Genomic DNA, 27,995 nt, shown 5'->3' on the forward strand with positions numbered 1-27,995 from the left:
CCTTAAGCCCATAGATGTGAGTGCCTCTCATTAGTTTGGCAGTATTTAATGAAACTTATAGGGGTAACTTTATTTTAATGGGGGGGGGTTATGTATACACAAAGGTATGTATATTTTCATTGTGAAAAACCAATTTAAAATTTAATTGTTGAAAAGATTTTTATAGAGCCAGTGAGGCTCTTTAAAGAAGTTGTTTCTTCCAAAGAACAAAGCCAGGTAAATGACATTCAAATTTCAATGATACATTTATTGGAGTTGTACCTTTTCTACCACACTGGATTAAAGAAGTTTGTCAAAAGTACGGTTTTGTTACTTTCTGAGACATATACTTCATCTGCCATTCTTTCCTCCATGTGCCTCTGTAATACACATGGCCAACCAACTTCCTGAAACAGGGAGGTCTCACATCGTTAGGTAAGGACAGTTGTAAAGACAGCTGCTGTAGAACCATTCCCAGGCTGCTGACTGAAAGCAACAGAAGCTGCCTAGCACATAAATGTTTGCTCCTCCTCTTCTCATACATATGTTACAGATGGTCCATTCTCAATTCTGGAAAGGCACTAGACTACCTGGATCAAGCATTCTGTCCAGAGGGATAACACCAGATTTTCCTTTTCCTCATCTGTAGGAAGTCTCAGGTTCTTGACAGAAACAGCTGGATGGCCCCAAATTTGCTTCAGTGCATCCATATGTGATAAAGGAAAGCGAAGTCCATGAGACTGAAAAAGGACAAACCATTTAGGTAAAAAAATGTACTTTCATAAAAAAAACTTCTATAGTTATCAGTACATCATTTTTGATAACCTTAAAATTAGGTAACCTACAGAACTGGCCAATTCCCATATAAAAATTTAGACTTTATGAAAGGCATCCTAGTTTATATAATAGTCTTTTGCACTGCTTCATATTTATTACATTACACATTTCCTTCAAGGCTGCAAGTCCCAGCTAGTATCTTTTAAAGCTGGTATATGTACATCACAGAACTGTCTGGCTTCATCATCCCCATGCAAGGGCTTTGTCAATTGTGTGAAATGTTAAGTCCATGCTGCGATCATAAAAAAGCACATCACCCATAAATCAAAGGTAACACGTTCTTCCCAGCCACCACCAAATCACAGGAAAGACATTTTAGGTTGGAACGGACCTCTGTTTCCTCATTTCCCATCATGTGTGTCTCTCTCCTGTTCTTTAAGGAATGATAGATGTAAATTATCTTTTCCTGAGTTTCATCCTTTAAAAGAAAAAAGGGGAGGGGTGGGTTAAGTTGTCAACAATAAAATAGGAGGTGACTACTAGGAGTGTTTTCCAATAATGAAATTCAACACCCAGAATACTGTAAAGAATCTTTTTGACACAAAATGATTATATACAAGGTATATATTATAATCAGATTACTATTTGTATGTAACAAATAGGCACTTTTTAAAGAGTGTAGCTGGTAGAACATCATCAGAAATGGGGTTTAATTAAAAAACAAATGTTTACATATCAACTTATCAATGAAACACATTTGTTCCTTTGATCCTAACAGCACAGTTTTATGTCAGAATTTGACATTCCCAGTTATAGATAAGCTGACAATTTATGAACACCATGGAGCAAATATTACCAGCCACAGGAGCTATAAAAACTTCCAATTACAGTAGCCTCCCAAATAGTCCCAACTTCCCTTCATATCCATCCTACACAGGGGGGTTTATCATCCTAATCAGAACCCTCACTCATTTCCTGGTCACCTCTTACATCAGGGACAAAGACCTTGGCCTGATACAGAATGTCTCAAACTGATTATCAGAATAACTAGGATTTTTTTTTTTTTTTTTTAAATAGGAATACAAGAGTGTATACTTCTGAGGTTTTTTTTTCCTATGTGTTTTATAAATCACTCCTCTCCAGGTCTGGCCATGATGGCTGTGACAGTCTGGTTATAGACACACCTAGCTGCCCCACACTCTCATCCCCCTCCAATCATTTATGGAGTACCTATCAAGATAGCGAATTAAAAGGAAGAGGGGGAAGTCATAGGGCAGGGGATGGTGTCCAGGGAGCTTTACTAATAAATACAGAAGCTCCAACCCAGAGCAGATGAAGCCCAGGAATTTAAAACTTCTAAAACTTTTCCAGTTGGGGCACCTGGGTGGCTCAGGCATTTGTGCCTCCAACTCTTGATTTCAGCTCAGCTCATGATCTCACAACAGTGAGATCAAGCCCTGAATCAGCATGCCCAGCATGGAGCCTGCTTAAGATTCTCCTCCTCTCTCTTTGCCCCTCCCCCACTGGCACTCACTCTCCAAAAAAAAAAAAAATTCCAACAGAGTCAAGGATCAGTTAGCTGGTTTTGGCAACCATAGGATTAGGTGACAAGGTTACGGAATGTCAACTTTCTTCTCCATGATCTACAAGATAGAGATTTTCTGAGAAGAAACCTTCACAAAGCCATATGTAATGATAGATTTGGACAACATTCAGGAGGGGAGAGGGACTGAGGGAGGTGCATGAACAAGGGTCTGCAGTTACCTGAGCAAGAGCAGTATGGCCTGAGACCAGGCAATAATCCCCACATGAGGGGAATAAAGGAGAATCTGTGGGGATGAGGGCAAGCCCCAAACGTCCAACAGGCAGGCCTCTCTGGCCCAGTGAGATGTAAGCACCATCTGATTGATGTAAAGCCAGGGCACAAAGTTATGAGGACAGATGCATGAGGGGTAAAGGCAGGGGCCGTTTGTTAATTTGATAACCTGAGGCCCGTGACAGAAATGTTCTGAGAAAACAGGAAACCTCCTCCCCTCTGTATACTCACAGACTGATCCTGATGCAGCCCTACTGTGAGGATGGTGTGGTCTTTAAACTGCAGTCTCACTGTGCTGTCCAACCTTGGTAACTGTCCACCTAGAAGACCCACAGGGAGAAAGACAACCTTCACAAGAGGAAACCCAGGCTGAATCTTGTCTGTGGGTAAAATCTAAGTGTGGGGTACCCTCCAATTCAATTATTGGCTTACCCTATATCTATAATGATACTGAAATATAGTTTACATCCTTATGGAGCTCATTCTTCCAGTGCAGATGTTTAACAGATCAGTAACGATAGATGCTTAAGCATATTAAATAGATGTATACAATACCATGGAAGCATGACAACTGTCACAATAGGGCCACCGTGCCTTCTGCACACAACACTCCCTTCCCCAGTTTCTGTCCTCTGCCTCTTGCTCTACACGTGGACCCTGAAAGGACTGCGTTCAAACCGCACCATCTCACCAACTAGTTGTATAATCATAGCAAATTATTCTATCCATGTAGGTCAAGCATAAGATCATAAAAGCCAGCTAATAAAATTCACAGAAATAAAAAAAATAGTCCTTTCCCAAGTTAGATTTAACTTAGTGAAAAAGTAGCCACTAAAAACAGACTAATCTTACAGGGTCATCTGGTTAAAGAGTCTCGAAAGAACAGAGCCTTATGGACGATAATGGCTAAGACAAGAAAAACCTTAGAGAAGATATTCCGTGCCATAAGCTGATACTCAGAAAATGGTTCTATAAAGATGAAATACATGCTGAAAAAAATCTGTTCTGAATAGGACCAAACTAATTCTAAACTTCCCCTAAAGACTGTACTAAAAATATAAATTGAATCAATGTTAGAGGCAACCTTACAGACTATTTCAGTGGTTCTCAACTATGATAAATAAGGTTTTAATAAAAATTAGTAAAAATGAGACTCTTACTCCATGGAGAAAGCACCAAGCAGCCCGAGATTGGGCCTGGAGCTCACAGCCACGTGTCGGTGCTCTGCTGAACACAGTCCCCCTGAACACCAACAGTAAGCAAGGCCCCTCCTCTGTGAGAGAGCCAGACTAAAACAGGACCGCTCCACAATCATGTCAGAACTCAGGCAAAAGCAAGAACTTTGTCCAAACCTCCAAAAGGACCACAGGTCCCCATCCTGCTAATCTGGGAAGCAGATCCCATTTTACTAATTCCAACTTCAGCTTCCTTTCACTCCTCCTTCCTATAGAAGACCCAATTAGACTCCCTATTTTCTGACAGCATCCAACTCAGAGCAAAGCCCCACTCTCTTAACCCTCCTAAAAAATCACCTAACCAGAGCCCAAATCCTATAAAGCCTTCCAACACTCTTTTACTGAGATGCCCCACAACCCTCAACAGTGTGTGGTCTTCCCGGTTGCAACCTAAACCCATTTGTCCCCCTGCAGGAGTGCCATACTGATGATACGCTATCACCATCTATCCACAAGTGTTAGGTCATTTGCAGCCTAAACCTGTCCCAAAGTAGTCACATGGGACTTAGGGAAAGTTGGTGACCACCTTGGGCATTCTTAAATTTCACCTGCTGGTGGCAACATTTTACCCATCCCTGAGTTCATCTTGTTGGAATTAGTTCAAGTGTTCAAGTTATTAAAACTTCCTGAAGATGATGAGTACCAGAGGACCCATAAATACACCTATTTTTCACCCACAATCACAGGGCTCTTTCTCCCCAACATGCTGGGAGGCAGGATGCCTAAAGGTACAGCATGTCCTATCCAAACATAACACGCCAAAGACAGATCCAGATCCACCTTACCAGCTTCTTGGGGCACCTGGGTGGCTCATTGGTTAAGTGATGGACTTTCGATTTTGGCTCAGGTCATGATCTCACGCTTTGTGAGATGGAGCCCAACATTGGGCTCTGCACTGACAGCATGGAGCCTGCCTGGGATTTTCTCTCTCCCTCTCTCTCAAATAAACTTTAAGATGCTGCTTACTTTCCATCTTCCCAAAGAGGAGCCCACCCAGGAAAGCCTCAAAATATCCCACATCAGCCCAACCACCTAGAAGAAAAGCAAAAGCTCCACCTGGCGTTGAAAACTCTGATCCGTCTCCCATATGGTAAGGGGGGAGTCTGTTCATAACAAAATCCTTCTTCATGTCTGCTGAAAGCAGCTCTTTGGTGCCCTCCAGGCGGTCTGCAAGGGTCCTCAGAAAGCCACTTAATCTTGTTGCAACCGCTGTGGCTTCCACCTGCTGGAAAGAGAAGTGAGTGCTGGCCCAAACTCCAACAAGACTTACTGCCCAGGTCCTGGTCTCCAAAGTAGTACACTGAGCATAATCACCCAGTATAGACGAAGATGCATGACGCTTCTGGGGGTATGGGGCAGGGGACAACCAGTGTGTTTAAGAATACCCCATTATTTCCTTGTAACCACTATTCATCATAAGCTGCCTTTTGTTAGCCAAAACAAGATCAATTGTCAGGATTTTGCCTAGAAAGAGGGATCCCTAGAAATATGGTGCAGTCTCAGCTCTACCTTTAGGAAAGCCAACTCATCATCCTGAGGTGACTGCTTCAGACAGTGAAAGTAACCTTTGCTCAACTTAGCACTAATTCAGTCACCTGAAAACTAGCCTAACAGTGCTGCCGTTTCAAACATAAAACAAGGATGCAGAGGAAAGCCAGGAATACCCAAGTACCCCAAGGATCTCCTGTGGGTCTCTCCTAACTAATCATGTGCAATCAATCTATGGCTCTCCTAGCCACATGTCTTACTTATTCAACCACTTATTCAGCCAGCGTCCTCACAGCGCCTGCTACTGCCACCGTGACATATGGAAAGAGGGCTGTCTGCACAACACCCTAGGCTCTTTGGGTCCCACGTCCCGTGTGGCACGACCCTCCTCTGCAAACCTCCCAGCTCTGCCGTCAGCCCAGGAGACAAGCTTGACTCCTGTGGGAGGAAGGATCCTGGGGTCCCTCCGAGGGGGACAACGGCTTCCGCCGGCCTGGGCTGCCACTCCCCCCACCCGCCTTCACTCCTCACCAGGAGCAGCTGCCGGGGTATGCCAGCCCGGAACTCCAGATCTTCCTTTGCGGTGTCAAACACAAGCCCCGACATGGTGTCCAAAAGGAAATCTCCCCATGAACTGCAACATGCACCAAAAAAGAAAACAGACCACACACAGAATTTACAAAAAACACTGATTTCGAGAGTAAATCCCAAAGCTACAAAGGGCATTCCAACTTCCTTCCCTTCCCCAGGCATCGTGAGTTTAATTAATTTGACATTACTCAGCACAAAAAACTTTAAAAGACCTTCATCAATCACACATCTTCTCTCCCCCGCCTTTCCCAAACACTCACGTGGAAAGTTAAAAGTGGGAAGCTAGACTTTATTCACAATTTTTCCTAAAGATACCACACAATCATATACAGTCTAAGTGGGAAGTTCAAGGGACCAATATTTTATAATGTCTTCAACTATAACACAAGTGTCTATGAGAGGAGCTTTGTAGGAGATTTTAACAATTATAGGACATAAAAAATGTTTATGTTCAAAAACTACAAAAGAAATACATTTAGGGTAACCGTAAGATCCCTAGACTGTGTAATCATCTGAACTGTTAGACACTACATTTTCCTTTTTCCCTTGTAATAGAAGGGCACTCTTCCCCAGTAAAATATCCAACATCAACAATTTTAAAATAGTCAACTTGCAACTTGTTGAAACTCTAGCAGTGGTTTACTGGGATAGAAGGGTAGAATCCAATGGCCAAAAATAACATTTAGGGATGAGCATCGGTGTTCAATTACCTGTGCTTTCTCTGGGGCATCTACCACTGGCTCACTCCCAAATGTGTGCCACTGTAAGAAATGCTCTGTGGGGTTGCTCTCTTTAAACATTTCTTAGCTGTTTAAAATTTTCCTCAGTGTCACCAGATTTCAAATTGCTGGCTACGTGCAAAATGGAAATTCACAGTATGACTTTTGCTTCTCACCCACTAAGCAAAATTAACACTTTTATGCTTCCCTTCCGGAAAAGTGGCAAACGAAGACAAAAGCCACATCAGAGACACTTTCCCTAAGATGTCCACCCTTTGGCATCTTCACCACTTTATAACTTCACGTTACACCCAACCTCACAGATCTGACTGCGTGAACCTCCTCCAGGAGATTTTTCACCAGCACAAAAATAAGCTCCTTTTGCAAGGCCATAGGTGAAATCATGTGGCAGTAGCTCATGAAGAGATTAACTGCAGCTAACCAGAGCTCTGTGCTCTTTTCAGAGTCAGAATGGATGTTGGGCCTTTCCAGAATTTGAGGTTAATAACTCTTGAGGGGTTCACTTTGGTAAAATAGCCAAACCAACCTGCTGCTGTCCCACAGAGGTCCCAAAAATTCTCAAAAAAGCTACCCTTAAGAGGTGTTAGGAAAAGGCCCCGAAATCCTCACCCTGCCACAGTGCCTTCAAGAGTACTAGGACCAAAGCACAGGGACATCTCTGGGGAGCAATGGTTCTTGAGTTAAATTTGTCCCATTCTAGCCCCAGCACCACCGATAAAGGCTCAGGTCAGAGTCTGACCTACACACGTCAGTCATGGTGTCCATCCACATTCCCAGCTGACCAAAGACATGGGTGGGACCCAGGGAAGAGCCCACTAGCTCTTCACTCTTGGAACTAGGAAACAGTTTAGCAAAAGTAAAAGCTATTAAGTCCACTGAGATACAGGGAGGTCAGACAAGAAACCTAATAATGGCTTATGGTGAGTCAATGTTATGAGTGAACAGAAGATGAGGAAAGACAACAAAGTACGTGAAAAACCAATTACTAGGAAACCAGTCGGGGCCAGTAAGTGAAATGCAAAAGACAGAGAATCACAGAAAGGGGGAGGAGCTGAGTAACATTAATGGCGGGACACCAGAAGCTACATGAACATTCATGGTGCCAAACTGGCTGTCAAGGCCCAGAGGTACTTTGTACCCACACTGAACTTCAGGTTCTGGCCTCCCTGTGGCTGGCTCTTTCCACTTCCTACAATCTCACTCCCTCAATTGTCCCCGCTCTTAAGCTGGCCTTGGTGACTTTCTGTTCCCGGCCATGCCCAAGAATCTGCCTAGCCACAGTGACAAAGGCATTTTTCATAAGCTTTGGCCTTCTATTTGTGGGCAAGGACTGCACTAACTTTAGGCCAGGCTCCAGCAAGTTCCTCTGAGCAGCCTCTTAAACGCAGGGGTTAATTTCACCCAGAAAACCCAGATGAGGAAGTAGAAGTACCTTACTAACTTGTTTTGCAAGTTATGGCTTTGAAGGTAGGAGGGGACTTGGCTGTCCGTCAGGACTAGAATGCCTCTCCTAATTTGACCTTCTGACCCACCCCTACTTACTCATCCTTTGAGACTCACTCAGCTTGGGTGTCAAGTCATTTCTGAAGCCTTCCTAGATGCCCCAGCTTGGCAAAATGCATTCCTCTACACTGCAAGAGTTCCCCCTGCAGACCCATGATGGAATCTGCCCCGACTTCCAGACTGCAAGTTCTCTCAAAGACCCTTCAGTAACAGGCCTGCATTCCCAGCAACTAGCACAGCGGCTGGTGCCTGCAGGCTGCGATACAGTAATGACTTTCAAGGAGGTCTGGACTACTAGCAAGGTCGCTGCTGTTCAGAAATCACTCACAGGGAGGGCGCTTCTGCCCGGGTCCTGTGAGGAGGCACTCACCGAAATGGAACACAGTTTTAATTAGAACTGTTTTCAGCACATGTGAGTTTAGGTCTTACTGTTCCAGACTTCCTCTCCTACATAACTTCATGAACTTTTATAAAAGACAGAAACCTTAAAAGAGATCCAGAGGTTTCAGTGGACACAAGGGTTTCTGTTTGGGGTGATGAAATGTTTTGGAAACAGACAGTGGTGATGCTTACACAACAGTGTGAATGTAATTACTGTCACCAAATTGTACACTTAAAAATGGTTACAATAGCATATACTACGTTGTAAATATTTTACTGCAATAAAAGATTTTTAAAAAGAGACAGACTACCAGTCCAGCCTGGCATCTTTAACACTGCCACACCCACAACTATGGTTCTTTCATCCCAAATTTTCGAGTCTTCGTTGAGTAAATCCCAATGTTCATGGCGTTCCCAGAAGGAATCCCCGACGGGGCGATGGCAGGGAGAAGACTCTAAAGGAGTATGGAGTTAGCAAGGAAGCCTGAATGAAACCCCTGAGATTGGATAAGGAGGACAGTAGTGGCCAACTCCCTCATTCCCTTCTGTGTGTGGTTGCCCCGGGCCACAACTTGAGCTGCCCTGGGACATGAGGCTGAGAAGAGGGTCATACTTGTTCTGGTAGGTGCTGATGGTCACGTGAGTAGAGTGGGCCAGACCTGGAGGAGTGTCCGCTTGATGAATAGTCCCTCTGGGGAAGTACAGGAAATCACCCGGCTAAAGGAAGAAAAAGAAAAGGGAGGAGGGAGTTAATAAGGAGGAGGTCTTCTCAATCCTCTGTCTTGAAGAAACAAAAATAGGCTCTGAGTTTCAGTTCTCCCTTCTAGAAACCTTCTACTTACTGATTCATGGGGTGGTCTGTATGCTGGGCTCCTGGGGTCCCATTAGTCTAGCTTCACTGTGCCTGTGAGTCTGTCACTGTGAACCCCAGTCCTGAGAGGCTTTCAGTACCCGAAGTCCCCTTCTTTATTCACAGCCAAGACCAGTTACACTTGAAACTGCCCCATCCCAATCCAGGGATCAAGCAGGTGACCTCCTGTGTCTGGGAAGCCTGCACCCTTCCTCTCCACCCTCTGAAGGGTCCAGCAGTCAAGAGTAGAAGCTTTAGAGTCATACAGACGTTGCCATTTACTGGCGAGGAACCTCAGAAAATTATTTAACCCACCAAAGTCTCAGTCCCTTCACCTGTAAAATGGAGGCAATGGCCCAAAATTCACAGACTTATTTTCAGGATTAAAGGAGATCCCATATCCAGAGCTCTTGGAACAGTGATAGGCAGATGGTTTGTACCGTAAGTACTATTTTACCTGCCACTCCCCCATCAACCATCAGTTAGTTTGTGAGCTCTTCCAGGGAGGGTCGAGGTCCATCGTGTGTCCTCCAGAACCTGAACTCCCAAAGCATCAGGTGTATAATAGAGGCTCAATGAATGTTTGGATGACTAGATGAAAAACCATGTAACCCTTCCCTTGAACCTAAAAACTAGATGGAACTGAAGATCAGTCCCCCTCTTGGGCAGGTGAGCCGCCTCCATCCTGTCCTAGGACTCGCCCAAGCCAGGGGATAGAAATATCCTTCCTAAATCACTCCTGAAGCTACTTCCTCCCCAATCCCACCCAGACGAGAAACATTCCATATAGCAGTTGCCTAAGGAGGAGAGGCAATCCTGATAGCCGCTAGCCTCCCGTCTGCAACACGGGAAGCAGTCTGACTCTGGTTAAGAGCCCAGGAGGTGTGGTTCAAGAGACAGCAGATAAAAAGACAAACAAACCAAAAACCCTTTCCTTAACGCTAAGATTTTCCTTTGAAAGAAACAGTATACAATTAAATATATTCATAAGGGCTCTCTTAGGGGCTCATTCACCCTGAACGACACCAAACTGACAGGGAAATTACCACTTGAAGCAAATGCTTGACTCACAATTACAGCTATCATTTGCTCAGTGTCTCTGCACCACCCTCCAAATGAGACCTTCATTCATTCATTCATTCATTTATTCATCCCACAAACATTTGGTTAACCCCTCTCCATCCTCCTCCCACGCCAGGCAAGATGCGAGGCACCGGGGTTAGAGCATTAAACAAAGACCTGCCCCTTTGTAGTTCATTTGAGATGAGAGCAAACATTTAAGAAGAGAGAAGAGGCAATGAATACAAGAAAAACACTCAAGTGGGGCGAGGCAGAAAATAAAGCAGTAAATAATGTCAAGCAGTGGTAAGTGGAATGAAGACAAAGAAGCAGAAGACAGACATGAATGATGCATATGGAGGTGGTGGGCAGGGTGTGCCTGGGGTAAGAGATGCCACTGTTATCCAGGATGGGCGCTAAAACCTCACTCTGCTAGACTGACATTTCAATTGAGACTTTAGAGAATGAGCAAGCTAGCCAAGTGATTACCTGGGCCAAAAGGATTCCAGGCAGGGGGAAGAGCAAGGGCAAAGGTCCTGAGGTTAAAAATGTGCTTGGGTCCACGTGGCAGGAGAGCAGTGAGGGTGGAAATGATGGGAAGTGAAGTGAGAAGGCAGCAGAGGGGCTGGATTACAGGACCTTCTGGCCTGTTTTAAAGACTTTGGCTTTTATTCTGGATTTAATAGAAAGCTACTGTAGATCTGGGCAAAGGGTACAATGGATCTCAAAAAATCATTATGGTCATGTCGGAAAAGCCTGCAAAGGGGATACCAGATACGAGGCTTTTGTATAAATCCACATCCAAGGGTTTTATCCTGAACAAGCAGGAAAATGTGTCACATTTACAGGAAAGAAGGCTGGGGACAGCAGGAAATGGGAGTTGGCTTTGCAGAATACTAAGTTTGTGGCACCTTTTATCTTTCCAGTAGAGACATTAAGTAGGCAGTTGGATAGGAGTTTAGAGATGTGGGCTAAAGACAGGACATAGCATTGCAAATACATCAGTCTAAAGGGAATTTATTTTTAAATTTTTTTTTTAATGTTTATTTGTGAGAGAGAGAGAGAGAGACAGTGTGAGTGGGGGAGGGGCAGAGAGACAGGGAGACACAGAATCTGAAGTAGGCTCCAGGCTCTGAGCTGTCAGCGCAGAGCCCGATGCGGGGCTCGAACTCACGAACTGTGAGATCATGACCTGAGCCGAAGTCGGACGCTTACCGAGTGAGCCACCCAGGGGCCCCAATTTATTTATTTTTAAATGTTTTATTTTTGAGAGAGAGCAAGTGGGGAGTTGCAGAGAGGGAGGGGACAGAGGATCCAAAGCAGGCACTGACAGCAGAGAGCCAGATCGGGGTTTGAACCCACAAACCGTGAGGTCATGACCTGAGCTGAAGTCTCAGCCCCTCTAGAGGGAATTTAAAACCATGGGAGTGGGTATGGATTGAGGAAAGAGGTCCAGGAAATAAACCCTGGCACCCTAACTTTCAGAGGTGCAAAGACTGAAGATAAAACAGCCAAAGAGAATGAAGAGGAACAGCCAGTAAGCAGGAAAGAGAAGCAAAAGAGGCTGGCATCCTAGAACCCCAGTGAGGAAGGTGGGAGTGAACCACTGTGTCCAGTGAGGCTGACAGGAGGCTGTTAAGATGGGGACTCAGAGGGGGGCACCTGGGTGGTTCAGTCGGTTAAGCGTCCAACTTCGGCTCAGGTCACGATCTCATGGTTTGTGGGTTCGAGCCCCATCAGGCTCTACACTAACAATGCGAAGCCTCCTTGGGATTCTCTCCCTCTCCTTCTCTCTCTGCCCCTCCCCTGATCATGCTCTCTATCTCTAGCTCAGAATAAATACAACTTTAAAAAAAGGAATGATGGGAACTCGGAGGCAAGCACTGTACTTGACAACGTGGTGGCCCCTGGTAACCTTGGGGAGACTGGTCCTGGAGCAAGTCTGGGGGCGGGGGCGGGAGCCTCCTGGGAGGTGTTCCCAGGAGCAGGAGAGAAGACTGGGCAGGGTCCCTGAAGATGTCTGTGGCCTAATCCCCGGCATCTATGAATATAGATGATATGAACAGGCTGTGAATGGAATTAAAGTTGCTGAGAGGGAAATTATTCTGGATTATCCAGGCAGGTACGACGTAATCACAAGGATCCCTAAAAGTAGAAGATGGTACAGGAGGAGAGAACCAAAGAGATGTCAGCATGAGAAAGATTGGGCTCTATGTTCCTGGCTTTGCAGATGGAGGAAGGGCTGTGAGCCAAGGAATGCAGGAGGTCTCTAAAAGCTAGAAAAAGCATGGAAATGGATTCTCCCCTAGAGTCTCTGGAAGGAACAGTCTTGCCAATACCTGATTTCAGCCAAGGAAAACCAAATCCCTTCTGGACTGATGAACCGCAGAACTAAATGTGTGTTGTTTTAAGCCACTGAATTTGTGGGAATTTGTGGTAAGTTGATAAGCAGTAATAAATGTACTGACATACAGCCGTCTCTTCCAAGGAGTTTCATTGTAAAGGAGGCATCAAAACCTATCCTTCCAGGGCACCTGGATGGCTCAGTTGGTTAAGCATCCGACTTTGGCTCAGGTCATGTTCTCACAGTTCTTGAGTTTAACCCCCACATCAGGCTCTGCGCTGACAGCTCAGAGACTGGAGCCTGCTTCAGATTCTGTGTCTCCCTCTCTCTGTGCCCCTCCCCGCTCACACTCTGTCTCTCTCAAAAATAAACAAATATTAAAAAAAACAAAAAACAAAAAACTTCGGTTCTTACAACCTACAAAGGTAAATATTATGCTCTCATTTTCAATAAAGGAGAAACTGAGACTGACATAAACAACTTGCCCAAGAACACATAGCTCTTAAGCGACCACAGCTACATTCAAAACCAGGTGTGTCAGGCCCTAAAACCACAGAGTGGTGTTTCCATCACAGGGGTGGTCTTCATCCCAAGACCCCAGGTGTGATGACCTTCGTCGTGGCCTTCATGCCCACCCCACCCAGAATGACTCAGCTTTTCTGTTTCATATACTAAGCATTTACGCCAAGATTTCATTTGAGGATCTTCGGTGGTTTAAAATTCACATGTATATAAATGTGCAATTGAGAAAAAACCTTACGGTACCTGATGCTTGCCTTTCTCCTCCTAGGAGACTCAGGGCTGCTCTTAATGAATGGAGATCCTCATGAGTGTGACCAATGGGCATCCCTCCATGACATCCCGGCCTCCCAGCACCGCCTCACAGAACCCACATCATCTATACCTGAAGACCACTATAAAGACTAACTTTCTTGGGCAGGACCAGTTGGCTGTCATCAAGCTAAGGAACTCAGCCTGGGCCTCAGAGACCATGGATAGCTTAATCTTTCCCTAAAAATAATCAACCAAGAGCCTATTAAACATGCTTCATGGAGAGCAAGGGTTGGTGAACTCTTTTTGTAAAGGGCTCCATGGTAAACATTGGTTCATGGGCCATGTGGTCTCTGTGGCAACCAGCCAACTCTATGGGTGCAATGTGAATGGAGCCCTAGACAATAAATAAGGAATACATATGGTTGTGTGCCGGTAAACTTTATAAAAACAGGCAGCAGGCCATTATTTCTGGCCCATGTGCCATGGTCTGCTGACTGCTGACCAAGAACTTAAAAAAATGATACCTTTATTGTGTCTATTCAAATCTCCTGTAATATAAGCACACATCAAAAAAGGAGATTGCTTCTCCTAGGTACAGGCAGGCAGGAAAACTTTTTAAAATCAAGAAAGGTCCATAAGGCATTGAGTAATTATAACTAGTGATAAATTCAAGACACAAGAAATGCAAAAACAGTAACTATATACATCAAGTTGGTAGAATCTCTGGAATGGTTTGAGCTAACTATGGTATCTTAATTCAATATGTAAAGTTGAATTAAGGACCTATTCTCATCCCTCCAAGATTTTTTTCTCAGCAATCTCACCTGCTAGGGATTGGCTACGAGTCCACCCAGGCTAACTGCTCAAAGACAGACTCTTTCTGTAGCAAGATGCCGGCGAGCCTGCCGCCATGAGCAAGCCACCTGGCTTCCTGGAGGAAGATTCCTTAAGACCTTTCATTATTACTATTCTTCTGGTGGCTACACATGCAGGGGGAGGGAGGGGGAGTGCAGAGAGGGTCTACTGTACAATCAGGAGGAGAGTGGGTCATGCTAGCATTCTACCAACAAAAAAACTAAGAAGCCCCTGGCTGTGCTCTGCCTGAGCAAGCTACAGCCCAGTCCTGACTGCTCTCTTAGATTTGGTGAAGCTGCCCCAGGCCAAACCTTCCACTTCTAAGTCAGTAGTCACCGAGCTCATAATCCATTCCTGTGGAACTTGGGTTATATTTGAAGACAGGTTGTTTGGAAAATGAATGTAACATTTCCTCAGCTCAGTTCTACACACGCAAACACCAAGTCTCCTTTACAAGCTGCACGTGCTCGAGTGAGAGCCACCCTCCCCCCTCCCACGCTCTTGCGCGTATTCTGAGGACCATCACACAAACACTAAACCCCAGACCTGAACTTGTCTCACGAGCAGCTCCTGTGATAGAGGTCCCGTACCTTCAACGTGAACTCATGTGTCGGCCTCCCAATCCTGTCCTCGGCCTCCACGCTGTACTCTCGTGCCAGGGGCACAGTGGGGTGGTAAAGGCACCAGTGTTTCTCTCCCTCCAGCTGCAGGATGAAAACCTACAGAGAGCCACAGGACCTGGGAATGTCAGCTTCCGGACAACTCATGAGGCAAAGCGGTTTAGGGTATTAGCCCCGCCAAGGGCTTCGATGAATTACACATTCCAGATGGAAAATAAAAATGAGAGATTAGTGTTGCATTTCACTCTACACTTGAATAAAAGTTGCCACTACTGCTTTTCACTTTTAAAAAAACAGGTCATCATGAACCTTGATACTGGAAGGATATTCATTCTTTTCAGTGTAATAAAGCCTCACTGGGCTCTTTATATCCCACTATCTCCTTCCTTTAAGTCTTCTATCAGACAACAAAGCCCATAATCTCTGAGGGAAAAGCCAAGTTTTAGAAATTACTCATGGTGCCTAAAATCCTGAATATCATCCTTGGCAGATAGGAAAACATCAAGTTTTTTATTCTTCATTCAGCCAAAGATATCTTAAAGCTCTGTTTAAAATATTAAAAACAAAATCAAAAACTTTTGGGAAATGTATTGCTATCAAATTGCCTTCAGAGGGGGGAAAAAGGAGACTTTTTACTAATAACTGTATTAGTATAAAAATAAAAGTACAAAATGCCCAAGCCAAAGAGTTACCTTTTTTGGCAGCCACATGAGAGTGAAGCAACACTTGTCAAGGTGCCAGTGTTTAAGTGAGACCATGACCTTCATTCAAGCTGCCCCAAGATTTTCACAAATGGAAAAAATTATCCATTTTTGGCAGCTCCAGAAAAAGGACAAAATGAAAGCAGATGTAAAGATTACTTGTGACCTCACTTTATTAAAACCCTTATGCTGTGAAATTACAGAAAAAGCCACTCATGCTTTTCTGTGGACAGATTCAGTAAATACCTGTTTTGTAGGGATATGTAGCTCTTTATATTAGTAAGGCTGGAAACCATCTCTCCTGTTTGAGAATGAGCAGGAAGCCAGTTTGGTGGGATTAATTTGGCCCAACATCTAGGTGAGGTCAGGATCTCTAAGACCACACAGCAAGAAGGGCAGAGAGCTGAACTGAACCCTGACAGCTAACCCAGGCCCCAAGAGAACAATTTTCTTCCTCTTACCTCGACATCATCATAATGGGGTGGGAGGCCCTGGGATCCTGCAGGGGTTATGTATACATTCGAGCCAACCAAGGAGCCAAAGTAGCATTCTAGCTTCTCCTGGATCCTCCAAAGCTCATCCTGAAAAAGAAAGGAGGATAGGAGAAGAGGTGAAAAGTATATTAGAAATAAGAGGAAAGACACATTCTTACTCACTTAGCAAGTCTTTATGCTGCAGCTATTATGTTCCACATACCCAAGAATTCAGCAGTGAAAGAGCCAACGCCTGTGCCCTGGAGAATCTTCCATCCTGGTGCAGACCAGCACAGACAAACGAGAAACTGGCAAAGCAGGCAATCAAGAGTCATGCAGGATTTTAAGCAGGACAATGACATGATCTAATTTATGTTAAAAAAAAATTTTTTTTTTAATCTTTATTCACTTTTGAGAGACAGAGCCTGAGTGGAGGAAGGGCACAGAGAGAGGGGAGACACAGAATCTCAAGCAGGCTCCAGGCTCTGGAACCATGAAATCATGACCTGAGCCGAAGTCGGACGCTTACCAACTGAGCCACTCAGGTGCCCCCTACTTTTACATTTTTAAAAGCTCACTCTGGCTGGTATGTGGAGAATGGCCTGGAGAAAAGCAAGAGAGATCGGTCTGGAAGCTACTAAGGCAGTCGCCCAGGCCAGAGATGACCAGGGTGGTGGGGGAGAAGCAGAGAGGGGCAGATGCACCCTGGAAGCAGCACTGGCAGGGCCTGGGAGGCACCAAGTACAGTGGGCTGGTAGAAGGGGAAGACTATTCAAACCCTCCTGGCTTTGGATGGGCAATTAGTGCCTGGTTCCACTTATTGAAATAGTAAAGACTTATTAGAGAACAAGTTTTTTTGCAGGGGTGAAAGGGGAGATGTGTGCAGGCAGAGTTATACATTGGTTCCAGAGAGAGACAGACACAGAGAGAGAAAGAGAGAATATGAATCCTGATTTTCCCAAGCAGATGAGAAGGGAAGCCACATGGTTATTAGCACTTTCTCTATTCCAAGCCCTGTTTCTAAGGGCTTTTACATATACTGGTTATATATGTCCCCAACAACCCTGTCTCTCTCATAAGGTGAGCACTATCATCCTTCCTGGTTTACAGATGAGGCAACTGAAGCATGAGAACACACAGCTACTAGATGACATGGCCAGGATTTAAATCCAGGCAGCCTGGCTTGAGCACTTTAACCATGGCTCCATATTGCCTCTTTTGGAATTATCTTAAGGAAAACACAGGTCACCTACAAGGACTCTAATGGACATTCAAGACCCCAAGTCTCAAGTGTATAAACGTACAGTGCCTGACACACAACAGACACTAAAATGTTTTTTTTTTTTTTAATTTATTTATTTGCCTATTTTTGAGAGAAAGAATGCATGAGCATGAGTGTGCCCACAATCAGGGGAGGGGCAGAGGGACAATCCCAAGCTGGCTCCACTCTGGCAGCGGCAGCCCCATGTGGGACTCGAACTCACAAACCATGAGATCATGACCTAAGCTGAAACCAAGAGTTGGACACTTAGCCAATTGAGCCACTCTGGTGCCCCGCTAAAATGCATTTTTAAAAATTTGGTGAATAAACCAATAACCACAGCTTAGGAATCAATCCTACCATTTGACTGAAAAAGGACCTACAGTATTAAAAGTTTCAAGTGGAAAAGAATTAGGTCAGTATAAAAAAAGCTTTGGGAGACATCTTTATAAAGACTACTGGGCTACTCTATTTATAGATCTCAAGGGTTCTACTTAACACAGGAAGAATAATTTAATGGCTTCTGAATAGCTCCAAAGAGTTAAGAGAGCTCCCAAGAAGCCTAATTTATACCAGGGAGGGGCCAGCAGGACCTGGTTCTGTAATTACATTTATACGGTGACTGAAACCATTAGAAAACCAAAGCTTCTCTTTCTAATGGCTTGAGAGGTATCTCAGGACCATGTAGGTGACTTTATGGTTCCCAGCCCAAGCATCTGGGTCTATAATTGATACGTATATGTCTCCTTTCTTGTTAAAGGTTACAAAAATCCTAGCAATTGCACAATTTTCCTATTTCTCCTGAACCTTTAGCTTCTGAATCTGCCAAGTATAGCCTAGTAGAAAGAGATCAGGACAAAGCACCTCAATCCAAGATGCAGTTACAAACTAAATGACTTTCGCTTCTTTATTTGTAAAATGAGGACTCCACCTCCTTCCCCCAAGGTTGTTGGGGAACAGCATAAAACAACTTAACCTGCAAACTTATTTACATTGCCTCACCAACACTGACTCAGGCACAAACAAGGCTCTTTTGAAACCAGTCTTCTTTAATTCAGGACTCGCAACTATGCCTGGAGCTGCCCAGGAGGGCCCCAGAGCAGCGAAAAGGGAAGGTGGCAGCCTCTCCCCTTGCTGGGGACAACCTCCTCTCTCCACTGACCTACTCACAAAATCGAAACTGAATGCAACTGCTAAGACCAGAGAAGCTCACGGGTACACCTAGAGAAAAGCAAAAACACACACACCAAAGCCCTACTACATTTCAAATAACATCTTTAAAAGTATGGTATGAAACTGCCTCAAATTTGGAGTCGGAAGTGCTTACTTAGCAGTTACGAAAAGTCACATCTCTGAACCTGTTTTTTTTTTCCACATGTAAGATGCAGACCACAATGAATGCTCTATTTTAAATGTCTGTTAGAAGGTTCAAGTGAACACGTGTATTTGGTAAACTCACCCAGACCTTTGACATATGGATTACCCAAAGCAGGAGTGGAAACAACTTATGGCTTTCTGATTCCTCCTTATTCACCTCCAGACCAACTAGAATAATAAGTTGTGCACATACTGAGACCCCAAAAAACAAGGCACTAACTGTCCACTTAACAGTCTCCCAACCTAGCTACTGACAAACCATCTCTAGACTTTTTCAATCCTGATATTAACATGCACATTCCTAAATATACAACACTAGTCCTTCTCAGAAAATATTTAGAACCCAGATTCTACTATAAGAGGATGAGCTCCCACAGCTCCTATAGGTCTCTCTACTGGTGGAAAGAGAAAAGGCAGGGTGCAACCCAGTCTATCCTGGGAGCTGAGTTTAGACTGAGAAAGCTCATCCTTCCCACTTTCATAAACCTGGCCAAAGAACAGAGTCAATGGGGCAAAGCAAGTACAAGTGTTTGGCCCACCTGGAATCAGAGAGGAGAAATGTACAGGACTTAAGAGATGAGCAGAGAAAAGCCAAAAATAATTCTAATGTACAGATATGACAGCCACTAAGGACACCACACATATGCCAAATAATAACTTTGTACTGGTTTGTGACCCAATCACATACAATCAACTTCACTGACCTTTTATGTTCATAGTTATTAGATGTCTAAAACACATTTTTTAAAGTTTTTATTTTTTTTCAATATATGAAATTTATTGTCAAATTGGTTTCCATACAACACCCAGTGCTCATCTCAAAAGGTGCCCTCCTCCACCTTTTGGGATGAGCACTGAGTGTTTTATGGAAACCAATTTGACAATAAACTTCATATATTGAAAAAAAAAAAAAAAGGTGCCCTCCTCAATACCCATCACCCACCCTCCTCGCCCTCCCACCCCCCATCAACCCTCAGTTTGTTCTCAGGTTTTAAGAGTCTCTTATGCTTTGGCTCTCTCCCACTCTAACCTGTTTTTTTTTTCCTTCCCCTCCCCCATGGGTTTCTATTAAGTTTCTCAGGATCCACATAAGAGTGAAAACATATGGTATCTGTCTTTCTCAGTATGGCTTATTTCACTTAGCATCACACTCTCCAGTTCCATCCACGTTGCTACAAAAGGCCATATTTCATTCTTTCTCATTGCCACGTAGTACTCCATTGTGTATATAAACCACAATGTCTTTATCCATTCATCAGTTGATGGACATTTAGGCTCTTTCCATAATTTGGCTATTGTTGGGGCGCCTGGGTGGCTCAGTCGGTTAAGCGGCTGACTTCGGCTCGGGTCATGATCTCGCAGTCCGTGAGTTCGAGCCCCGCGTCGGGCTCTGTGCTGACAGCTCAGAGCCTGGAGCCTGTTTCAGATTCTGTGTCTCCCTCTCTCTCTGCCCCTCCCCCACTCATGCTCTGTCTCTCTCTGTCTCAAAAATAAATAAACGTTAAAAAAAATTTAAAAAAAAATAATTTGGCTATTGTTGAGAGTGCTGCTATAAACATTGGGATACAAGTGCCCCTATGCATCAGTACTCCTGTATCCCTTGGGTAAATTCCTAGCAGTGCTACTGCTGGGTCATAGAGTACGTCTATTTTTAATTTTTTGAGGAACCTCCACACTGTTCTCCAGAGTGGCTGCACCAGTTTGCATTCCCACCAACAGTACAAGAGGGTTCCCATTTCTCCACATCCTCTCCAGCATCTATAGTCTCCTGATTTGTTCATTTTGGCCACTCTGACTGGCGTGAGGTGATATGAGTGTGGTAAAACACACATTTTAAGAAGTGTTGCTTCTAACCAAGAGAAGAGTCAAGGACTAGCTAAGAGAGAAGCACTGTGGTGTCCACATTTCCTGAACACAAATCATGACTTGGTCTGGCAAGTGATTTATAAGTTCTTTTTGGGTGTTTGGGCCAAAAGGTTGGCAACCTAAGGACATTTCAACTTCTTATGATTGCATGAGATGGAATATCTGAAATTAGGACTTATACTGAAACATCTAAGAGTACTTACCCTTTCTCCGGAGCAGAAACAGGTTCAAGATCCTTTATGTAGACAGCAAAATACATTCACTAGATTTGGCCAATGGGCTCTAACAAAGCAACTGAGTTCAATCATAGGAAACATTACTGGTAACTGATGACAAAGTCCCAGGAGCCATCACACAGCCAGAATCCTCAACATGGAGCCTTAGGAACCACTCTCCTTCTCCTCCCATGCTGCCATTTTGGTTCAGCCATGGATCACAAAAGGGAATTTCTGAACTCAGAATACGCCCTCAATCCTTCTGGGCCACCTGTCATGTAAAGATTTCAAACCTCTACAGAAGCAGATAAGCTATGACTGCATTTTATAAAGCAGAAACTGAGCAGAAAGGAGGCCAAGTATTTCTCAAATGTTAACCACTGATACAGAATAAAAAGTTAGCCAGTCTCCCAGACTTGCAAATCACAGCTACCCTCCATCTATGACTGTCTCCCCAGGAACAGTTCTAAGACCCAGCTCCTCAATGCCACCTAAGCAGCTGTTAATAAGGGTGAAGTCTCTTTCTTGAACATGCATCCGGTCCTTGATCCGGTCACAGCTGTAAAGCCTCTACTTAGCTAGAATGTCAGCAGTAAAGGGAAGTAACTTCAAGAAGAAAATGATCACCTCGACACTATCACGCCTTATATTATAATGACATTTAATTATAATTTAATTTATAATGACCAAATAGAAAGGTCTACCATATACCAAAACATAAAAGAGCCCACAGAACACGCTCCTGAAGGGGTAATAATTTATAAACTTGCAATAGAGTTTTTGCAGTGTGATGACATCTAATCATGTCCACCTGAGCTGTTGGGAGATTCCAATGGTTTAGCCAAAAGATAACACAGGGTCTCCTAATTTGGAATGCATTTAAAGAGCAAACAGGAGGTATCTCTTCTCAGACTGGCAGGTTCATCACAGGTTCACCCCTGAGCTGACCTGTGGCCAAATGTTAGCACTTTAATACATTTAACGATTCCATAATAGGGAGAACCTGTTACCTTAAATCTCTGAGGTTGGTGAAACTGAATTGTTGCCCTTTTCTGATCAAAATCTTTTCTCAGTTGAAGAAAGTGCACTTTGCCATCTTTATTTAAAACCTTCTTCTTCCCATTGACACACCGGCAGACATTTATGTCTCTTCCATAGTACATACCCCGGCTGCATAGACTCTTCAGATCTGACAGCCTGAACAGGGACCGGTAATATGCAGCCACTGCAGGGTCATCTCTCTGAATAAGAAGGGGCTTCTTCTCCCAGAATTCCCTGAAGAAAGTCTCTGTCTTGATGGGCGAGATTAAACTTTCAAACAGATCACTGGGGCTTTCAAAATTTAAAATAGAGGAGGGTCCACCAGCTGCCTCTATCTTCACCTGCTTGCAGGGAACAGACCCCTCTTCCTTCCCATTCCCTGTGGGCTTTGCTTTCTTCGGCATCGTTCTGTCTTCAAGACAAAGCAGTGACGAGGTGCACCTACCAGAGAACAAAGCACACGTGGTTAGGTTCACCAGGAGTTCTAGCAGTGGCAGATGGCACACACACAACTCGTGTGACCATGCCACCTTCATGAGCACTTGTAAGTCAAAGCCCTTTCCTCCAGGATGGGATACAGCCTTAATCCAACACCACATCATCCAAGAGAGGATTCAGCCTCAAACACCACTCAGATTACATATTCATCTAAAGGAAAGCATTTTTTTTTTCTCGGGCATAGGCACTAAATCGTTAAAGTCACCATTTGTTTGTTAGGAGCTATAATGATCCCAAATTAAATGGTTCAGCCACCTAAGCAGTTCCTAGTCACAGTTTTAGCCTGTGGCCGTTGACACAGCAGTCTAAAATCTTGACTTTGGCTTCAATCAGCACCAGGTCCCAAATCTAATTAGACGCACTCTTGAGTTACAGGCACTCGCCTCGAGAACTACCAACAGGGGCTCACCGCCAGGTGCTCCTTACCACAGCACCACCCCCAACTGTTAGGAAGGCAGCCCAGGTGCCCTGGGCCAGTGTCACCTGGTGGCTGGAACAAGAACCTGCTGCTCCCAAGTCTTCCTCACCACATGAACCTCCGCACTTTTGATTCCCAGCTTTTTCCTGAAAACTGCTACTTTATGAGAAAACCCGCCCCCATTAAAAAAACCAAACGAGTTCGAGACTACAAAGTAAAGGCTAAAGACAGTTATGCCCCATTTTTAAAAAGCTTTAACTTTTAAACTAAGACACAATACCAACATCACCTAGACATCGCCTTCTAGAACTGCCTTCTGCATTTCTAACAAGCTCCCGGGTAACAATGCTTTTGCTGGTCCATGGAACACATCTGAGGAGTGACAATCCCAAGCCCTGCCAAGCCTCCCTCAGAACTGTCCCCAAACCACAACTACTGTCACACTTACAATAATGCAGGTGTTCTTCACCTGGGGTTCAAGAATGGTATTTCAAATTACATGAATTTTCAGAAACTGTAAGATCCTATTTCAAACTGTGTGTCTACATCTCTCTATATAAATATATATTTGGGTGCAGGCACATTGTGCTCACCTGATTCTTAAAGAAGGGCTAAGAACCACTGCACTTATAAAGAACGATTTTTCCCAGAGACCAATAACTTATTTATAGATATCACAGTTTTCTATTTTGTACTGCTAGCAAAATTTTAAGAACACTGTTTTCTGCCCTTTTGTTATTATAACTAAGCTGTATTTCAGCTACACTGTGGACTAAGTAGAATTAGTGGTCTGGCCTGGCAAGTAAGCACCTGGAACACTGTGTTACACATTGCAACAATTTACAAATGAACCTTTGGAATGCAACCCAAATATAAACTGAACAATTCAGGAAGTGGAAACATCAAAATATACAACTCTAGTGCCCTCATTTTAGCTGCTAAACTTTTGTACAGCTCAGATCAAGTGCCTTTGGTAGGTCACATAGGACAGAAGTGGAAAACAAGTACAAATGGATGGACAGAGGTGGAAAACAAGTACAAACTGATGTACGGAGGTGGAAAACAAGTACAAACTGACCCTAAAAGCTTGCACTGGAGGACTGAAGGCTTAAGCTAAGAAAAAAACAAACTTTGGTGTTGGCTATGTCACCAATGAGACATTTTCTGAAAATGTTCTGCACACCTTTTAAGCTTCCCAGCCAGTGTGATTTTTCAATTAAAGAATCAAGCCTTCCATGAACAAAAGTATTGCTAATACTTGGAACACAGATGTGATGCAGAAATGCAAGGAGACATGAAGACACAGTAAAAAGCACAGCTCGTGCAGAAGAGTTACCAGCCATCCTTTGAAAGGCTCAACTATAGCTAAGGTCTGAGAACTCAGATTTCAGGAGCATTCCACCACCTTTAACTGATAAGAGTGACTCACTCTGCCTTAATTGTTTGCACAATGTGGTTTATAATGAACACCTGTTTTCCTTCTCAGAGTCTGGAATTTTGGTAGGTGCCAGGCAGAGGGTGCCTATGTGGTCAATCCCCAATAAAAACCCTGAGTTCTGAGTGTCTGATGAGCTTCTCTGGCTGGCAACATTTCACACGAGTTGTCACAACTAGTTGCTGGGCCAATTAAGCACCTGGTCTTTTGCTATAATAAATCAGCAAGTCCTAGTAGATCACTGAACCGAGGGATGGTCTTAGAGATCCCCCCAACACATTGCTCACTATTTTTAAAGTGTTAAATTGGGGGCACCTGGGTGGCTCAGTTGGTTAAGCATCTGACTTCAGCTCAGGTCATGATCTGCTAATGAGTTCGAACCCAGCATCGAGCTCTGTGCTGTCAGCATGGAGCCCGCTTAGGATCCTCTTTCCCCCCACTCTGCCCCTCCCCTGCTTGCACTCACTCTCTCTCTCTCAAAAATAAGTAAACATTAAAAAAAAAGTGTTAAATTGGTTCAGAAGGTTTGTTACCATTAAGGTACCCTATAATGAAAACATAATTTCATATTCAGCCACACATCTCTTATCTCTCACAATTGGTCAGTTTAAAATTTATTTAAGGGATGTGGACAGCAGGAAGATGCTGCTGAAAGGCCTTTCTTTAAGCCTACCTAAGCCAAAAAAAATCACTTAAAGCATTTTTCCTATCTACGATCACTAACATAATAAACCCAGCACTGCATAACAAATGTTTTTGTTAGAATCTATATTTCACTATTTATACTGCCAAAAGTTGCATCATTTCTTGTCTGCCTTCATATTGAAATGATTTAAGGTTCAGTTAATTGGAACCGGGCTTAGAGATTACTGGGCAAATAAACTATTTCTCTGATTTTCACACTACCCATATTGTAAGACAACCATTCTTTTTAATAGCTTTGGGGAGTGGAGAACAGATGACATACCCTATCACATTAAACATGTAAAAATCTTAGTATGCATCACAATTTCAGAAAAAGTAAAAAAGCATATCTTAGAATCTAAGAAATTCAGGGACACCCGGGTGGCTCAGCAGTTGAGTATCTGACTTCAGCTCAGGTCATGATCTCACACAGCTCGTAACTTCAAGCCCCACGTAGAGCTCTGTGCTGATAGCTCAGAGCCTGGAGGCTGCTTCAGATCCTGTGTCTCCCTCTCTCTCTCTGCCCCTCTCCCGCTCGCTTGCTCACTCTCTCACACACACAAATATAAATAAACATTAAAAAAACTGTTTTCTAAAGTATCTAAGAAATATAGTAATGAGACAAGGAAAACCTTTGTCTAGAAAAGTAAAGCCAATACCGTCCAGCCCAGAAACCTCACAGACCACCCAAAGAGAAGTTTAGAGTAAATATTTTTATAAAGCTACAGGAAAAAAAGCAGCCTTTAAAAAAGCAATTAGTGGCTTTTAAAAAAAGCAACTGGCCTGGGTAGTTCAGTGTTCCACTTCAGCTCAGGTATGATCTCACTTGCGTGAGTTCGAGCCCTATGTCGGGTTCTGTGCTGACAGCTCAGAGCCTGGAGCCTGCTTCTGATTCTGTCTCTCTCTCTCTCTCTCTCTGCCCCTCACCCACTCACACTCTGTCTCTCTCTTTCAAAAATAAACAAACATTAACTTTAAAAAAAAAAAGCAATTGGTATCATTTAACAATTTATACAAATATCAAATCATGGTATACACCTGAAACTGTTATATATCTATTATTCCAATTTTTAAAAAAACAAATGTTTCCAATCTGAGTTGACTATAAGCATTAGTGTAAAAAGAGTCACGGTTCATATTTTACTAGCTGCCCAGATTAAAAAAAAAACAAAACACCAACTGATCTGAACTTTGAAGGATTAAAACTCTACAATAAAATCCACTGATATCCATTCTACAGCCAATAAATATAAACCGAGCCTTTATATCCTTAAGTGTCCTAACCTTCTCTTCTGTAGTAATATTCACCGACAAAAAGTCAACACAGCTTCGTCTGGGGAACAGCCATCTGCACGGTCCCAGAGCCTAGCACAGAACGGGGCACATAGGTCCCCAAGAAATGTTTGCTGAATGAATTATCCTCCTTTTTCATCGTCTATATATATTAGAGAAAAATCCTCAAAAGCCTTACACAAAACAGAGTTGGGAGGAAAAGTTTATTCAAAGGGGATAATTCTGATGGCAGCTGTAGCTTGGGTATTCAACCGCACTGTCAGAGCTGAAAGGCAAATTAGCCTGCAGTGGTTATTACCAACCAGAGGGAGGTATGTCTCTACAGTCTTCAGAGCAGTGCTTTTTACTGTGTAGTCACCAGAAATACTTGTTCACCTGCACATTTCTAGGCTCCCTATCAAGCCTACTAGATTAAGCACTTCTTGTGCTGGGTCCTAAAAATCTACATTAACACAGGAAATATTCCATTGGAATTTTAGATCCATTAACATTAGTCAAACTCTGCTCAATTAAACACACACACCTGACAGAAATATTACCTGTAAGGAGGTTGCCTCGGCTGACCTAAAATATTTTTTTTAGGTTTATTTGTTTATTGAGGGAGAGAGGGAGAGAGAGAATCGCAAGCAGGCTCCACACTGTCAGCATGGAGCCAAATGGGGGGCTTGAACCCACTAACCCTGGGATCATAAACTGGGCCAAAACCAAGAGTCAGATGCTTAACCCACTGAGCAACCCAGCCCACCCTGACCTAAAATATTCCTTTTCTGCCTAACAGAAATGTTCATCCGGAGGGAAAACTCGTTCTCCTGTTGACCTAATGCTGTGATTGGCAGTTACCCTTTTAGTCCTATTTTAAAAAGAAAATAGATTACAACACCTCCGTGTCTTGTGGTAAGCACGATGTTACGAAGGATGAGGCCAGAGAGGCAAAAACTATCCAAGCGATGGTGGCAGAGGCTGGATAAGTCAGGCTCCTCCATTTAAACCTGAGTCCAGGGAAATCAATGGCCTGGCGCCGAATTTACAGCTCATCAGTGGACTCCCAGGCCCCTGCTTCCTGAACACGCAGTGAGGAAGCCGGCCTCACGAACCTGTTGGACAACCCACTGTCGGGCTGCCGAACTAGTAACACTTGCTGAGTGAACTGGCAGAGGGGTCTGTAATTTTAAAGTCAGGCTGGGACCAGACAGCCGCGACGCCCCCGCCCCGTAGCCCGGGCTGCAGGGCTCCCAGCAGTAAAGCCTGTCTCTTAGGCCCGACCTGACGCCAGAGGCACAACCCACGTGGAGGCCGCGCTCCCGGCGGGCGTCACCCTCCCGGCGGAGCCTCCAAACTTTCCGCGCGCTCGTCCCAGTCTCCAGACCACCGGCGGCCCACGTGGGCCACTCAGGGTGCTCAAGCCATTCGTGACCCTACTCCCGCATCCGGGCAGCAGCAGACCCGGCGTGTCCTCCCTGCCCCGGTCCCCGGGATCATGGACCGCGTCGGTGCGCGTCCCCGGTCCCAAAAGCACCAGCGCCCCCAGGCCGCCCCGGCCGCTCTGAGGGTCCCGGGGACTGGGCTCTCAGGCCACCCGCCAGGCCCTACCCGCACCAGCGCTCGGAGGCCCAACAGGACGTGCACGACCCCGCCCCCGGCGGCGCGGGGTAGCCGGCGAACACCGCTCCACTCACCCTGCTCGGCCTGTTGCGCGCGGCCGCGAGCGGGCGGGGCAGCGG

General features: G+C 44.4%; 1 protein-coding gene across 3 annotated transcripts; it reads right to left on the minus strand.

The window, feature by feature from the left end:
* Positions 1-226: 226 nt before the first annotated feature.
* Positions 227-27,995, minus strand: RIOX2 (ribosomal oxygenase 2). 3 transcript variants are annotated; one of them, XM_049628045.1, is made up of 10 exons: positions 27,951-27,995; positions 21,916-22,387; positions 16,175-16,294; positions 14,983-15,111; positions 9,124-9,227; positions 5,827-5,929; positions 4,864-5,032; positions 2,804-2,892; positions 1,148-1,234; positions 227-719 (listed from the first exon to the last, which is right to left on the minus strand). In XM_049628045.1, exons 2-10 carry the CDS (start codon positions 22,348-22,350, stop codon positions 561-563), a joined length of 1,395 nt encoding a protein of 464 aa, XP_049484002.1. In that variant the 5' UTR covers positions 22,351-22,387; positions 27,951-27,995; the 3' UTR covers positions 227-560. The 3 variants fall into 3 exon arrangements, with proteins under 3 accessions (XP_049484002.1, XP_049484003.1, XP_049484001.1); XM_049628046.1 differs by lacking the exon at positions 27,951-27,995 and adding an exon at positions 27,871-27,940 and having other exon boundaries at positions 4,864-5,029; XM_049628044.1 differs by lacking the exon at positions 27,951-27,995 and adding an exon at positions 27,871-27,940.

Source organism: Panthera uncia, chromosome C2 (genome assembly GCF_023721935.1).
Source record: "Panthera uncia isolate 11264 chromosome C2, Puncia_PCG_1.0, whole genome shotgun sequence".
NCBI classification, from domain to species: domain Eukaryota; kingdom Metazoa; phylum Chordata; class Mammalia; order Carnivora; family Felidae; genus Panthera; species Panthera uncia.

Bases quoted from the DNA above. Each gene is read 5' to 3' on its own strand.
- RIOX2 (XM_049628045.1), bottom strand. From the start codon at position 22,350: ATGCCGAAGAAAGCAAAGCCCACAGGGAATGGGAAGGAAGAGGGGTCT. The intron at 16,295-21,915 runs GTAACAGGTTCT...TTTCTTTTTCAG, and splicing joins ACCAACCTCAGAGATTTAAG to GATGAGCTTTGGAGGATCCA. The intron at 9,228-14,982 runs GTACGGGACCTC...TTCTTCCTTTAG, and splicing joins CACATGAGTTCACGTTGAAG to CCGGGTGATTTCCTGTACTT.